This window comes from Episyrphus balteatus, chromosome 2, assembly GCF_945859705.1.
Source record: "Episyrphus balteatus chromosome 2, idEpiBalt1.1, whole genome shotgun sequence".
NCBI lineage: Eukaryota > Metazoa > Arthropoda > Insecta > Diptera > Syrphidae > Episyrphus > Episyrphus balteatus.
In genome coordinates, this window is record NC_079135.1 from 124257482 (window position 1) to 124274917 (window position 17436).

The following is a 17436-nucleotide window of genomic DNA, read 5'->3' on the forward strand; positions in this document are numbered from 1 at the left end:
GTTGCCATAGGTTATGATTTATGAATTTTTAAATTGAGACAGAATTCTAAGAAATTATTTAAGACTTGCTCAACGATTTTATAAGAGAAAAAAATGCTCGAATGGGTCGTATATACTTGCTCTTATTTTAAAAGTTTCTTAAAATACTAAACTACTACTACTTGAAAATTCATAAAAGAATATTTTTAAAAATTCATAATTCATATAAGAAATTGAATTTAAACTTAAAAATAATATAAAAAAAATTTCTTTGAGTGCTTTCGTCACCCAAATGAAATATGCCATATAATTTTTTGTAAAGCATTTGTTAGAAATTTGTGCCGTAATTTGGGTCTAAAAAAAATAAATTTAACTTCTAGGGAATAACCAAAAACTGTTAACTACGAAGTATAAGTAAAATCGCTGTAGTTGTTTAGGTTGCAGCTTGAGATAGACACAAACAGACACACAGGCAGACGGACAGCCAGAATTGCGAGACCCACTTGTTTCGCATTCTCTATCATCGTAAATCATGCTTGTTATCTCAAGTTCGACTTTTTTTACAAATCCTAAACTTTGTCCTATAGAACCTCTACACCGATTCTTTCTTTGTAAAATTGGGTACCTATGAACCAGTCTTTCGCACAAATCACCGTCAAGTATCAAAGCGTAGCTTGCATTGTTTGACGTTTATTTGCCACTAATAGTTTAATAAATTTGATTTTGTTTCATCAAAATTCGGGATGTTTTTCAAGATGTAACTTGACGCAAATTTACCAAGGTTCACCTAAAAATGTGACTTACGCAGAATATCCACCCAATATTTACCCATACAACTTATCGAAGGTCTTGCCACTCTCCGAAATCTAAACTTATGAGATTTTTTAGGTTATGAGAGCTTATACCGCTTTTAGACTAAAAGTATTAAAACGTTGCTCATGCCAAAATTTTCCCCTCATTAGCTGCTAATTAGTTGTGACATTTAGCAATTTACTGTTTTCATTATTAAAAATGTCCTCTTTCAAAAAATTGCTGATATTGCCATATTGTTTTCGATTTCAATAACTTTCTTAACATATCTATTAAATGACAAACTCTCTACTTTGATGTAAGTGACATTTGTTCTCTGTCAAAGCAGATAGGTATATTGGAATTGTGCAAGTTATTTTTTTAACTAATCAAATGATTTTAACACTTTTGTTTAAGCAGTCAGCAACTATTTATTTTAAAAATATCTAAGAAATTTTATCCGTCCTTTATCAAGTAATCAATTTTGTATCTGCTAGTTCCATCAAAGTATGAGTTGTGATTTTTTGCTATGACATATTCGTAACAAACCTATTGCGTAGTTAATGCGACGATATTAAGATAATTGGAAAAACACAGGATTAATTGCAGAAAGAATATGGATTTAAAACGAAAAAGCACTATCAATTTAATGATATCTTTAGTTATTTGATCGAGATATGAATCGTCAAAACGATTACGTTCAATTGATTTGACTGTGATTTTAATAGAATGACGCAACTATCTTTTTTTTTTTTTTTCTTTTTAATGAAAACAAAGAACTTATGTATTTATCTTAGAAAAAAAAGAATCATTATCAATCAGACCTTAGCCGAACACCAAAATAATCTTATCAATTTCCGTTTCAAAAGGACAAATATTTAAATATTTTAATTGGCGGGTAAACAACATTCTTTCACTTCTTGTCAACAATAGAATTGATTACAAATGTATGAATCAAATCGAATCCTCAATTATTGAGTAACATTTGGGGGTGGGGCAGAATTATTTTGTGAAATCATCTACTTTATCTTACTTTGAGACTCACAAAAATAAATATCCATTTAAAAAATATTTTATATAACTATTATTGAATATTTTTGTATGGTAGGGAATACAGAAAAGTTATCTTGCTTTGCGATTTTAGCAATTCATATAATATTATCTTAATACTTATGATTTTTATTAAAGGTAAGAAAAACGTTTGGTTAATTAATCTGTGATAGAAAATGTTTTAGGAACCATTTCAATTTTCAATATAAAATAAATTGCACGACTGGGGTCGCACGTACTTGCTCTTATGGTAAAAGTTACTCTAATGTTAAAGTTTTCAATTGAACAAAATAAGAGAAAAATTAAAATTTGATATTTTCACTGAATTTCGTTAGTGGTGCAAAAAAATAAAATCTATTTTTATAAATAATTAAATACCGTTTTAAATGCTGTTTTACAAAAAACTAAGTATGCCATTTTATTTCTAGTATAAAAAGGAATTTTTAGAAAAAAAATTTCGAAAATCGTTAGAGCCGTTTTTTAAAAAATTAATTTTTATATATTAAAATTTCCTAACATTTGTCAAAAAAAAAATTGATATGCAATTTTGAATAAATAAATAATTTACACATAAAAACGAAATTTCAAAATTTTTCACCAACCCGTTTCCAAAAAATTGATTTTTCAAAAAAAAATTTTGAAATATTTTTTAAAAATCCAAAAATGTGTTTTTTGAAAAATTAAAAATTTTTTTAAATAATGATTGTTTAAACGTTTCTGTATTAAAAATTTGGTCGAAATCTGTTTTGTCGTTTATGAGAAATTCATAAATCCAAAAAACCGTTCTATGGCAGGTACCGTTAATAACGGTACAAAAAATATTTTTTGTATTATCAAAGGCGGCTCTTATCAATAACAGTAAGCATAAAAATTTTAATCAAAATCGTTAGAGCCGTTTTTGAAATAAATCAACTTTTCTGTTTCCGTTATATGACAGGTACCGTTAGTTTTGGTCCTAAAAAAAAAAATTCAATTTCTCCTCTAGGGAATCACCCAAAACTGTTAACTACCAAGTTTGAAGAAAATCGCTTGAGTAGTTTAGGCTGTAGCTCGAGGTTCTTACAGACAGACAGACAGACAGACAGACAGAATTGCCGGACCCACTTTTTTGGCATTCTCCATCATCGTAATGTCATGTAAAATTGTTATCTTGAGTTCGATTTTTTTTACGAATCCTAAACTTGCCCTATAGTACCTATATCGCAAGTAAAAAAGTTCCACATACGCCACAGTGACCTATTTTGATAATATAATATAATTGAAAATTACACTGGTTAACAAAATTAAACTTTTTTTTGTTGCCGAAACAAAAATATACTTTTCTGAAGGTTTTCCGTGTACTGAACTCGAATCTGAAGTCCAAAAAAATTAATCAGCTCTCGTTTTTGAAATATTAACGTTAGAAAATGCAGTACTTCGGACCTTATTCTTTTATATAAGGAAAATTGTTGGAGCATATTTAGTAACGGTTTTTATATGAACTATTTTCCACCTTTTTTAATCTGTCTAAATCTTTCCGATATCTTTTTTACTGCCCGAGATATTCTCAGTTGTTTGGTATTTTTAAAAATTTTATAACGTCATTATCTTCTTTATGATTTATATGAACCCAAACCCACTTACTTCAATTTAAGATATCTCGGGCAATACAAAAGATATTGACAAGATTTAAACAGGTATCGAAAGATGGAAAACAGTTCTTATATAAACCGTTACTTAATATGCTCAAACAATATTACAATTATACAAAAGATAAAGGTCCGAAGAACTAAAAAAAAACGGTTTTTTGCATTTTCTAACGGTAATGTCTCAAAAACGGGAGCTGACTAGTGATTTCTGACTTCGGATTCGAGTTCAGCACACCAAAAACTTTCAGAAAAGTATATTTTTGTGTCGGCAACAAAACCCTTGTAAACCAATGTTATCATTCCATCTTTAAGATTTGAGACATTTAACGCTGATACAAAAACTTACATACAATTATTAATAACAACTTGTTTTAAATGCTGTGTGTATATAAAGTTATTTGAGTATGTTATTAGAAAAACCATTGGTTTTTCATTCAGATTAAACACCACAAACGAAGGTAGTAAACAAAATTGAATATGCGGGGTTGGCACACGTGAAATATCTATATGTATTTCCAGCCACAAAGCTTGGTAGCAGCATCTTCTATTTTATGTGGTTGTTCAAAGATAACTAATGAAAAAGAAGAAAAACAGCAGCCTAACTGAAAGTACAGAAATATACAAAATTTTAAGGTATAGTTTATTATGGCACTATGAAACCTTGCACACGTTTTATGAATAGCATTTTTGCGTTAAGAGGCATTATGGTTAGTACATAACTTTATTTAGGGTCCATAATAAATAAGGCTGGCAGAGGGTTAGAGTATCACAAATATCAAAACAAAAATAATGAAATAAATCCAAATACAAATATCAAAAAGACATGCAATCACAAAATGAATAACACAGCAATAAACAAAAATTCAAACGTCAATTTTTCACACACAATTGATGTCCCAGGCATGTATGAAAAAAAAAATCCAAACCGAAACGTCAACGTTTAAATGTGTGATTTTCTTCATTCAGATGCTGATAGAAATGCTACATATTAAAAGAAATGACAACGTTGTGAACAGAGACGATATCTGATTGCGATGGATTAAGTTAAAATTTATAGCCATCCTGCAAAATGCTAAAAACTTAATATACATACTTGTTTTTGAAAATATTAATATAATTTTGAATTTTTTTTTTCATATAATTTAAACTTTTTAATTTCATTATTATCAATATAATATGTTTATTTAAATAACAAATATTTTAATAATGTAAATATTTTATAATGGAAATTTATGTTAATTTAATTTACATATTGTATTTCTTAATAAAGACCTGAAGAAGGGGATAAACATCCCCGAAACATAGTTAAAAATAAAAAAAAAACTTAAACCTAAGGCCTACAAAACCCTTAAAATATTTTTGTATGAACATTTTCGTTTGGCTTCAGCAGCAAACTAGGCGTAACTACTGCTTAGCAAACGCAATCAAGCAAACGTTATTGTGTTTTATAATAAGGTTAGAAATGTTTTCAAAACAAAGTATTTTAAACGATTCATTATTCAAATACATTAATCTATGACTTTCCTTTATGCTGTTGTAATTGTTGTAATTCGACTCCTCATTTAAAAAAAATTATTATACACGTTGCTTTTTCTCAGAATAATTATTTTTTATTGTGTTTTTTTTTTGTCATATCCATGTTCATTTAAGTCTAACGATAAAAATGTGTCGCACGTGCTTGCTCTTATTGTATACTGTGGTCAAAATTGGGTAAAAAAATCAAATTTCCTTCTGAAAAAATAAAATCTGTCTACTATATTTTGAGAACGATTTTTGTCACGTGAAAACACGAAATCGTATAACAGTTTAAAAAAACTTATACAATTTTAAACAAAATTACCCATCTCTACAACAAATTACTAATCTACTACAAAATAGAAACCAACTGATAACAACTGTCAGTTGAATTTTATTTTCGCAGTAATTTGTTTGTTGTTGTTGGAGGTCAAAGATAAAATTTTGTTTTGTTTCCAAATTAAAGTCCAATGGCTCAAAAAATTCCAAATATTACCCGATTATCTGCATCGATAATTCGTGTTTTAGGATGCAATCCTGGTCCAATGACATTGCAAGGCACAAATACATATTTACTTGGAACCGGCAAAAAGTAAGTTCCGCAAACGATAACAAGTTAGTTAACAATCACTTAGGTCGGAATATTTCACTTTTTCTTAATCACCACCATCCAGACGAATTCTTATTGACACTGGCGATGAAGGTGTTCCAGAATATGTTAACAATTTAAAATCAGTTTTGGATGAAGAAAAAGCCACAATTAGCACTGTTATATTAACACACTGGCATCATGATCATGTTGGTGGTGTGAAAGATATTTTGAAACTATCACGACAAGGTAATTAAAGAACATACAAAAATGTAGGGTAGATTCAGGTGATTCTGGTTCCAACTTACAAAGAAAACATTCCAACTTATTGTTATTTAAATACTTTTTAATGACCAATTGTAGCTTGCGATATATGGAAGTTTCCACGAACTGATGCCGCTGACATTTGTCCCGAAATACCAACTGATGTTAAAGTAGAAAAACTCCAGAATGGGCAAGAGTTTTCAGTTGAAGGGGCCAACGTTAAAATTGTCCATACACCTGGTCATACCACTGACCATGTGATACTTACCATGAAAGACGGTGCTCTGTTTAGTGGTGATTGCATATTAGGTTAGTTAAGGTCAAATAATACTGGTCTGCAAAGAAATGATCCTTTTAATAAAACTATAATTTTCTAAAGGATGTTGGTATGCTGATTCTAAATCCGAAGTCAGTATTGTTTTAGCACTTAAGTTTTTTTTTTTAGATATTTCCGTTATAAAACCGATAAACCCCAATTTTTTGCTGTTTTCGAAGCAATATTTTGAAGTAAGGTAACGTTTTTCAACTTTCTTTTAAATTCAGTTTCAATTTTTTAATAGCGCAAAATTTTAAACATTTTAGTAAATTTCTTAAGTCATTTCGTAAGTTACTAAGTTAAAAATCAGTTCGCTTTTTGGTTTAGTAACTTACTAAAATGGCTTCAGCAATTTACTTAATCGTTTAAAATACTGCGCTAAATATCTCTTCTCTTCTCCGAGATATCGTAAATTTAAGATTTTCGAAAAAGTTACCTCATAACTTTGGACTGAGTGAACCAATTTTGATAATTCTTTTTGTATTCGAAAGCTAGTGCCTGCAGTGTTGTTTATTTCAATTTCTTTCAGTTATGGCTATAGAAAGTAAGAGAAAAACTATAAAACCCAGTTTTGATCCATGGAAGTCGGTTTTGTTTTTTTTTTTTTTTATAAAAATGATTATTTTTTATATTACCGACTTTTTATATATGACGAGCGTTGATATTTTACATTTCCTCTAATTAAGATGTTTCTGTTCATGCGGGATTTACTAAAAACTGCAGGATTTCAATATTTTTGCAGTTTTTGTAAATCGGTATTTTAAAATGTGAGCGAACATTTATTAGTAAGGACATATTTGGTGTCATATGATAGATCATATTATGAGGAATAAGTCCTCCAAAATTTTGTTGAATGCAAGTAATAGTTTTAATTTTGTACAAGGTCAACCGATTCCGGAAGGGATATTTTCTACAAACTACTCAAATTTCTCAAAAATCATTATTAAAAAAATGCTATATGCTAGAATTTTTCGGAAAACAGATTTAGATTCAGAAAAGTAAAATCTTTCATAATGCCGAAAAATTATTTGAAGGAGAAAAAAAAGTTAAATTTTGCAGACCAGTGTAATCTTTAGAATTCGTTTAGTTTAATTACTCTTTTAGGTGAGGGAACTGCAGTTTTTGAAGATCTTTATGACTACATGAAGAGTTTGGATCATATTCTTAAAATAAAACCTTCGATTATATATCCTGGACATGGAAATGTCATAGAGGTTCTTATAAAAAAATTCAAAATTAAAGCCATTCCTTAACTTAAATCTAATTTTAGAATCCAATTGATAAAATTCAATACTATATAAACCATCGGAATCAACGAGAAGACCAGATCATAAAGTTCTTCCAGGACAGAGCACCAAATGATCACACAACAATGGACGTTGTGAGAAGTGTTTACAAGGAAACTCCTGAAACACTTTGGCCAGCGGCAGCTTATAACGTCGGACATCATGTGAAGAAACTAAAAAAAGATGGAATCCTAGAGATAGTTGGAGCCGAAGATGTTGACGATACAGAAATTCGTTGGAGAATTCATTCGAAATTATAAAACAAACAAAATAACGATCCAAAGAGCAAAATAAAGTTTAACATTTTTTTTATTATCTTAACAATTAATTCTGATTTTTTTTTAAATTTATTTCTCCTCAACTTCATATGTTATTGTTGGATCTTTAAAACAATGTACATCTTCAAACCATATATCTTCTGGTAATCCTTCATTTTCGGCATTTAAATTTGTAGGCACTGGTGGACCATTTGCTTCTGGTTTTCGGCGAGGTAAGATTGTATCGTAAATGTAGACAAGACCGTTAGTTGGACCAGGAACAGCACTTCCTTGTACCCACATTACATTGTATTTGGTATTGATGCGCCATATTTTAAGACCCTTGATTTTTCTATAACGATTACCCATGTGACCGGGCAATTTGGTTCCTGGCCAAACACGACCCTTTTCACCACCACCACCAATGTTACCGGGACGACGATGGGTTTTTGTCACACCATGGGAAGCTGGCATACCTTTGAAGCCGTGACGTTTAACTACACCCTGAAAACCGTGTGATACTCTAAAAAAATATGAGAAAAATATTTTCAAAGGAGATTGTATTTAGATGGAAGCATTGAATAATTATATATAGAAGTGACACCGGAAAAAACATCCGCTTTGTTTGAGGGGTGGCGCTACAATCGTTACAAGAGTGGCGCCACAATCGTTTTAGGATTGTGTATTCGATGGCCGAAAAATTCCTTAAAAGGACTTTTGGTTACTAAGTAACCACAACTACTATATTATTTATATTTGGTGTATTTGTATTAGTTTTGTTTTGTGTTAGAAGTGTGTTTGTTTATTTTTGTTTCTGTAATATTCAAATTGAATTTATTTTTAATTTTTGTAATATTTTGAATTGAACATTTATTTTTGAATGTTTGATTCTTATGTATATTTGAAAGGATTTTGTTTTTCTGTTTTTATTAACGACAAGAAGATTTTTCTTCAACTATAGAGAGTTTATTTAATTTTGACTAGGGTGCTTTTTGTAATAATATCTAGGTGTAGTTCACATTATTTAAATGTTGTCTGCATGCACTGTAGCATATAATTACTATTTTCTTAAACCCCATATGCAAGAGTAGGTAAGGATCAAGTTCATACAATATGGCCATATTATACATTATTTTAAAGTATTTTAATGCATATTTCAAATATTTTAATACAATACGAAACTATCTCGATTATTTGCTTAAAATGATTTATGTATGCGAACAAGAACTTTGGATTTACGGTTTTTGGATTTGCAGTTTTTACAAAATGTTAAATTTTGGAAAAAAAATCTTTTCGTACCATTTTTGGATACTTTTCTCTGTTTTTAATTTTTTTTTAATCTAAAATTTAAACGATAATAATTAATAAAATGTTGAAATAAACTCACAAGAATTTGAGTTTATTTGAAAAAAAAACTGTAAAAAGGTCTATTTTGATCGCAAATGTATGAAAATGTGGTTTTGGATAGTTCCAATGATTTTCCTATTTCACCATTTGAAATAAAATATTTGGTTCTAATATCCTAAAACTAGAAGAATGTAGCTTTTACATGCTCTTTATTTTGTCATGATACTATATAGTCAAGCTATGCATTCTCACAAAAAAAAAGTTGAGATAACAATCAGACATTGCATTACTATAGCCCTGTTCCATTGGAGAATACTAATAGTAGATTTTTTTGTTCATCTGTCAGTCTGTCTGTCTATAGCTAAACGGATCTACCGATTAACATCAAACTTGGTATGAAGTATTTTTTGGAGACTCTCCAAAGGGGTTTTTAGAACTAATTTTTTTTACCAGAAATAACGATACCTGCCATATCTCGAAAACGGTACCAGTAATTTTGTTTAAAAAAATTATAAAATAGTTTTTGGGCAATCATGGAAATTTTTTAAAATTATTATTAACCTACCGTTGAACCGTTTTTTTCAAATCTGATTTTCTGCCAAACTGCCAATTCAATTTTAAAGAATTTTTATATAGTTTAAATATTTATATAGTTTAAATATAAAACAGTAAGACAATTTGGAAAAATAATAGTTTTTGGATAAAAAAAATTGAACACTTTTTTTTGAAAAATCAAATTTTCGAAAACCGGAAATTAATTTTTTTTGACATTTTAGTTTTGAATGTTGAATAGTGATTTCTACGAAATTGCATACCAATTTTATTTTTGATTTTTTTTTGTTTTAATTTATTTATAAGGTTCCAACGATTTTGAAATTTTTTTTCTACAAATCTTTCTTAGTAGAAGAAATCAAATTGAATAGGTACTTGTTGGAGCTATCACGAATTCTGCTTTGTTCCTTTAACTTTTTGGACTAGTGTATAAAAACAACTCAGGTTAAAAGCTGCACTCGTTATGAAACTCAACTATTAAATTTAGCCGAGCGTTAGCCTTGTACCTGAGTATTAAATTGTTTATTGGTAGGGTGAAATATATATAATTCAGTTAAATATTTAAGTCAGCCTTAAATTTGATTATTGGTAAGGCCCGTAGAAAATAAAATTTACTAATTATAAGTTTTGGTGAATAAAACTTCTTATTCAGATTTCTTTGGCACAAATTTATTTGTCATGAAGTAAAGTTATCAGGTGGAGTTTCGATTCAGCAAAAAAAGGCGCTAGTTGTTACGCATTTTATAATATTGCCAAAAAAAATATAATATAAAAAAATAGCAATCTCTGTGGGGATACGAACTCAAAGAGCAAAAAAGTAAAGAGCAATCACCTTGTCACCTACGCTAATAGGACTATTGAAATAAGTGTAACTTTCATGCCCTATAAGCTATAACGTGCCTAGGATATACAACAATAATTATTTAATTTTGTTCAAATTCTCGTCGTTAATAAAAATGTTTTGTTTTTAGTTTCGAGTTACTATGGATACATTTATAATGTCAAATAACTTTTCAATATTTTTGTTTGATATTTGTGTAGTTTTGTATGTGTGAGTAAAATTTCCATATTTTCTTTTTTCATTTATAGGATGTCGATGTGTCGATAAGATTTATTTTTGTTTGATATTTGTTTTATGTTTTATGTGTGAGTAAAATTTCCTAATTTTTTTTTTTCTAATTTAGGATGTCGACATGTCGATACGTTTTATTTTTATTTGATATTTGTTTTCTAATGTTTGTATTAGTGAAATTTCCTTTTTTAAAAACAAAATTTTGGAAATATAATTTTCTAGGACAAGCCCCATTCTCTCTGGACATTTTTTAGTACATCTGATTGCCGAAAATAATAAAATTCTGTGGCGCTAGAAACTATCGGTGTCACTTCTATATATAATTATTCAATGATGGAAGTTGACTACGTGAATTATGACATTAATGTGAAATGATGAAAACTTGATGTTCATAATGAAAATTGGCATGTGAATTCAAAAGGACACCAGCAACTAGCAACTCCTAATTTAACTTTCATTTGGCGAACATAGAGTACCTTGTATCCCAGTGAGAAATTGTTGATGGCAACAAACGATAGGGAAAGTACTATTTCCACAGCCACTCCTCCTTGGAATCAGGCGACAGATGAACTACTTATTGGACATGATATAATAAGCTATTTCGACAAATTCAAAATTAAGCTTAATAGGCTGGCATCTTGTCGTCGAAATTATGATAGAAATTATTCATGATTCCTAGACAAGGGTCTAAATTGCTGATGACTAAGGATCGGATTTCCATGCATGTGCGTATATTTTTAGGAACACTTTGAAGCAAGGTAATAAATTATCTATACGAATCAGGAGATTTCTTTTAAAATGTCATTCAATCGTTAGTGCATATTTTACTATACCTAAGTGCATATTTTGCATTTATTTGCATATTTTTGCATTTATTTAAAATAAATGCATGTTTTTCGTGCATATATTTCTAAAAATTGGAAGAAATAACTAAATTACAAGCTTGATTGGTAGGTATTGGAATATTTCATGCATTCTGGGCAATTTTCTTTAAATCAAGCCCCACAATTCTGTAACGATACATTTCTGAACTCAGGAATGGTTTTCAATCGAGGCATTGATAACGTAATGAGCAGGCAATTAATTATGTATATAACTTTTAATGAAAGTAGAGCAGAGTAGAGTTTTTATAATTTAGAAGAAATATTGATATTTTATAAAATTATTTGGTTTTAAATGCATATTTATATTAATTATAATTAATATGCACTTAAAATATGCATATATTATATATATATATTAATAATTATTAATGAAAACGAGTTTCTGATGGTGGCTCAATTGCCATTAGACTTAGTTTGTTCCACATTAAATAAGAACTTTTTTCAATAGCCTAAAATAACAGTTCTTGTGAAATCAACGAGCAAAAAAAAACACACATACGATAAAAAAAAACTTCACTTTGTATGCAGTAGCCTTAAGGATTAATTCGTTTCATGGCTCTGTTAGAACGGATATTCCAGGAAGTCCAATTTTATAAATAAGAAAATTTAATTCAACAACAAATTAAACAAGATGTTTATTCAACAATAATATCCATTCTAACAGGTTATGGGCCCAGAACCCCAAAAATTAAAGAAATTAATTCAGAAAATTCTAAAAGATAAAAGAAAAATGTTTCAAGATGGAATATCTGTTCTAACAGGCTCTACGTCTTTTGCTAAAGTCCCACATATTTTTTTATAATTTACTTTGTTGAAAAAATATCAAATTTTTGGACTGATTTATTTCAGGAAGTTTTGGACACACAGAGCTGTGGTTACTGAAAAAAGTCTGATTATTTTTAAACGAAGTTGGTATGCCATTTTCAATTATCAATTAACACCTTAAAACAAAATTTCAAATAAAATTAGAAAATTTGAATTTTCAAAAAAAAAAAAAAAAAATGTATTTTTGATTTATGTAAATTAAAAATACAAAATTGTTGAAATTGAATAACATGTTGGGAAAAAATCAGGGGTCGAATTACAGCATGCGATTACGATCATTCGTTAACGTTTTTACTATTTGTGTCTCTATTTATTTAGTAGCAAAAGATAGGGACACATAGCAACCATACGTTAACGAACGTATGCCGTAATTCGACCCCAGATTAAAAAAAAAAAAAACATTTTATATTGGCAGGTATCTACCAACAATGATTTTCGAAAAAAAAAAAATCATCAGAAGCTAAATCTTGTCTAAAAACTATTGTTTGAGTTTTTTAACAAAATCTTTTAGTCCAAAATACGGTGAATGTTATTTTTGGTCCAAACATATTAATTCCAAAAATCCCATTCTGTAGGATCTTAAAAAAAAACGCTGCATAGGTACCAAGTTTGAAGTTATTCGGACCATCCATTGATAGACAGACGGGCGTACGGAACCCACTTTTTTGCACTTTCTATCATCGTTATGTAATGTTTGATAGTAATCTGAATTTTTTTTTTGCTGTACGAATGCATAACTTGATATATATCTAGTACCTATATCGCAAATAGAAAGAGGCAACACGAGAAAGGGGATGAAATAGAGGGATGCTATTACAGGAATGAGGTTCGGAAGTTTAATCAGTAAAATGTACACTCGAGGATACAAACTCCGAATAAGAGCTGGTAAGTGCGAACAAGGGATCCTCATAGCGAAGTTTAAAATCACTTCATCAAAGTGTCATGAATAAAATTGATAATTAAAGACCTCTTTTTTTATTACAGTCCTGTTGTGTGAGAAATCTTTGGACTAGTATGAGAAAAAAAAAAATTCTGCATTGATAGTGATTGTAGACAAACATTATAACTTGCCAAACGACCAAGCAGATCTCTCCTAGGCTAGATCCAAAACGTTCAAAAAATTTATTGTCTCTAAGTAGATTGCATATCAGCTCTGTAATAGGTGTCTTAACAGGACACTGTCTCATAGGTAGACACGCCATAAGACTTGGCGTAATCTCTAACGACTTCTGTAGAAGTTGCCTCGATGAGGAAGAAGAAGAAACAATCCAACATCTTCTCTGCTCATGTCCTGCCCTTTCCAGTAGACGTAAAAAATACTTGGAAAAATATTTCTTAGAAGATACTAGTGAACTAATTAGCTTTATTAAAAGCTCCAACTGGTTTTATTTAGTGAGGAATTTCCTTACAAAATCATGGTATCACAACGGACCAATAAATGGTCTAAGTGTGTCAGTTGTTTTCCTGACAGCCATTTCTACCTAACCTAACCTAACCTAGTGATTGTAGAAGGTACAAAACTGTACGCAAATGGAAGGAAATTTAAGGTACTTAGCGAGAAAAACTGTATTTATGCTTGTATACGGTTGAATATGATAAATGATTGCGAAAACTATTTATGAGTACAGTGAAAAATTACTTACGTCTTTCCTCTAACATCAACACAATCCCCAACTCGAAAATGTGTCACATCAAGTCGTGTTCCAGGATTAATAGCTGCACTAGGTGTGACCAAAAACCGTGCAATATTCTTCTTAGGCATAACTCCCGAATCTTTAAATAATCCACAGTATTCTTTGGTTAGCAATGAAGGATCAGCGCTTTCAGCGCCCACCAACAAACAACCAAATTTTCTCTTATTTGTTACCGCTGGTTTCTGAGCAGGTTGATATTCTTCTGGTGGTGTGTATTTAATAACATGATTATCAACAATGTGCAACAATGTTGTGCGTATCTTTTTTCCATTCTTTAGCCAAAGTGGATATTGGCCGATTTTACGGGCAAGCAATCCAGTTCGACGAACTTGTGGTGTCCATTCAACATTGGTTTGTTCTTCGGCTTTCAACAGACTCAACTTGTTTGTTTGATCATATGTTTGGACACCTTTTATAATAGCAGGTGGACCAAAAGTGTCGTGAATAAGTTCTTTGACAAATACTTTGTTTTCAGGGGTTATGCTATCATCATGGATCTGTATAGTTTATTTGATTGTTGAATAAAAATTTGGATGACAAGTTGTTATCTAATACTTACAACACGATTTTTACGAACAAACCAATAAGGATTACGAATTCGCGGTCTAGTTAAATGGCCCTTCTCACGTATTTGTGTTATAGCTGGAGAAACTCTTTAGAAAAAGAAAGTTGTTGTTAGTGAGAAATAGAGTAATTTAGTTAGGAAAATACCTTAATCGAGTAAAATCAAGCATTAAGTTCCTAATTAGACCCGCATTTCTTGATATTATTGACATTTTTATTTAAAAAAATAACCTTTTTTTTATCGAAAACACGGGAGAAGAGAACCTACAAATTTTTTGCCTACAGAAATTTGACTTTTGACAGAAGGAATGACAAGTGAAAGTTCTGTTTGATTTGTTTTTGATTTTGTAACCATTTTTTTGTTTTAAATTCGCAGGCCGTGTTCGAGACATCCACTTTTGATAAAAACGTTTCCAAATTTTTTTTTTAATTGGATCATTAGGTGTGTTTTTTATTACCAGTGTCATCGTGTATTATGCATTTGTTTTATTCAGAAATGATTTGATTTTGATTGGTTGGTTTTTTCTTGTACTTCTTTAATAAACAGTTATGATAGAAAAGAAAAAGACCAAGACAGATTGCTTAAAAGCTCAATTGGTTATTAGGTGTGTTATTTTGTTCATCTATATAAGGGGTATTCACGATCCGATGCAACTGGTCTAGTATCATTGCAAAAGTGCAAAAGTGTAAAATCTTACAATACTACAACAACAAAATATATGGATTGAAATTTTACAATGGTCTTGCACTTTTGCTATACCCTAACCCTATTGCAAAATAAAAAATACAATGGAGCAAAATAATTTTTGACAGATGGCAGCTCACCGTCGCGTCGCCCATGATAAACAGTTTGTCTTTTTTATTCTGTTTATAATGGTTGTCGCTACTCATGTCCCGTAATTTAGTTTCTTTTGATGTAAAATAATTAGTGAAAATTAATTAACCCGAACAAAACAAAGAATTAAATTATAAAAAATGGAAAAAAAGAAGAAGCAACGGTGGAGGAAAAAAAAACATCATTCATGCTTCAATATTATTTACTATAGATAAGAAGAGGGGCGTTCACGATCTATTGTAAAAAAAATAAAATTTTACATTTTTACTAGGCCTGTTGCACCAGATCGTGAATATCCCTATAGATTTTGTGCAAAAAAACTACATCGAGATTTTTGAAATCAAAACAATTTACGTGTTAAAAACAACAAAAACTTTATCTGTATAGATTTTTGAAAAATCCAGATAATTATCCAGATTTTACTTTCTCTCGATAAAAACAGTAGTGCCAAGGTAGTTTAATTGTTGTGTTCATACAGAAATATCTGAAAATATTAAAAAAAAAAGCGGAGAAAACGAGGTTTGAAAAAAACTCTCATAGAAAAAAATAATCAAAAATTTGTTTGACATGGTTGCATTGAAATGTTAATATCTCGAAATATACGCAATGCACTTTTCAGATAAAAGTCTTAAATGGATCCTGATAAGATTGTTGAACAAATTTATACATAAAATTACCAAAGTTTTTTCGAAAAATTAGAAAGAAAAAATAAAAAAGTTTTCACATTTGATTTTTAAAAAATCGAAAAAATATTAAATATGGCTACCTTCAAACGCTGATAACACAAGAACGACGCAACTAATGTTAATGATCATGGTCTTAAAATGTAGCTAAGAATATACAGATAATTTTTGGTTTTTTGTTAAAAAAAATTTTCTGAATCCAACATGGATGCAATGGCCACATGAATAGTTTTGGTTTTTTGTGAATTTTTTTTTTTTTTTTTTGAATCCATCATGGATGTAATGGCCATTCCACTACGGAGTTTGGGTAGAGAGCTGCATGCAGCGATGCGTGCAGGTGCCGCACATCTGTTTTAGCCACTAAGCCGACTTTTCACGAGTCTATTTTAGCCGCACGATATGTCGCACGGCTAAAATTTTTTAGGATTAGTTATCTGCGGCTTACGTTTACACGAGTAGAAAAGCATCGCCGCACGGCAAAAATCAACTCGTGAAAAGTCGGCATTACTTAAAGAAACACACTCCAAGATGAATCTCAGCCTCAATCAAAAAGCCTCTACTCTCTAGCTAGCAGATCAAGTTGGGTGAGGTCTTCCTTTTTTCATACGTTCATCTGGGTTATATACGACGAAGAAAAGCTGATGCAGGGTTGTTAATACGTTTACGTTTTCCCCATTTGGTTATTTTTTCATTTTCCAAGAATACTTTCAATCTTTCTTTGTAGAATTTATTAACCCTTTCGAACCCAAGCTATGAAAATCAATATTAAAAAATGTTTTTTCGGTATTATCGGGTCGAAAAAATCACAACTAAGAAATATTAATAGCAAAAAGTTATTTTCCAAAATAATAAATAGCAAAACTAATGTGTTTTTCTCATGTTGCATGTAAGCAACATGCACTGCCTATAACCACCAAAAAAAGTCGGAGAACTGAGATAATAACTTTTTATGAAACTATAATGTATGCTACTTCTTCTAAGCAAAAAAAAACAAAACACTTTCTGCATTAACATTTTTTATATCTTTTTTTCAAAATTATTACCATACAAAAAAAAAAATTTTTTTTTGCAAAAAAAAAAAATGTGAATTTTAGTCCCTTTCTCGATAAAAAAAAATTTAAGGTATGATATTTGACTAACTTTTTGTAATAATCCAGTAACTAGGTATTATTATCTTTCAATTAAGCCATCGTAACCTAAAAAATTGTTTAATTTAATATTTTTTACGAATTTTTAAAAAAATGTTACATGAGAGTAACGCTGGGTCCGAAAGGGTTAATAGAAAGAACACCCAGTTTTAAATTTGT

The 17436-nt window shown here is 29.9% G+C and overlaps 2 protein-coding genes across 3 annotated transcripts; one reads left to right on the forward strand and one right to left on the reverse strand.

The window, feature by feature from the left end:
- The first annotated feature begins 5296 nt into the window (after window positions 1-5296).
- LOC129908660 (beta-lactamase-like protein 2 homolog) lies at window positions 5297-7744 on the forward strand. Of its 2 annotated transcripts, none has more exons than XM_055985319.1 (5): window positions 5297-5576; window positions 5636-5799; window positions 5914-6123; window positions 7235-7344; window positions 7401-7744. In XM_055985319.1, the coding sequence occupies exons 1-5, from the start codon at window positions 5491-5493 to the stop codon at window positions 7674-7676; spliced, it is 846 nt and encodes a 281-aa protein (XP_055841294.1). In that variant the 5' UTR covers window positions 5297-5490; the 3' UTR covers window positions 7677-7744. The 2 variants fall into 2 exon arrangements, with proteins under 2 accessions (XP_055841294.1, XP_055841293.1); XM_055985318.1 differs by having other exon boundaries at window positions 5304-5553.
- Window positions 7708-14925, reverse strand: LOC129908659 (39S ribosomal protein L3, mitochondrial). Its single transcript, XM_055985316.1, has 4 exons — window positions 14759-14925; window positions 14607-14700; window positions 13997-14544; window positions 7708-8196 (listed from the first exon to the last, which is right to left on the reverse strand). Exons 1-4 carry the CDS (start codon window positions 14821-14823, stop codon window positions 7764-7766), a joined length of 1140 nt encoding a protein of 379 aa, XP_055841291.1. The 5' UTR covers window positions 14824-14925; the 3' UTR covers window positions 7708-7763.
- Window positions 14926-17436: the final 2511 nt, after the last annotated feature.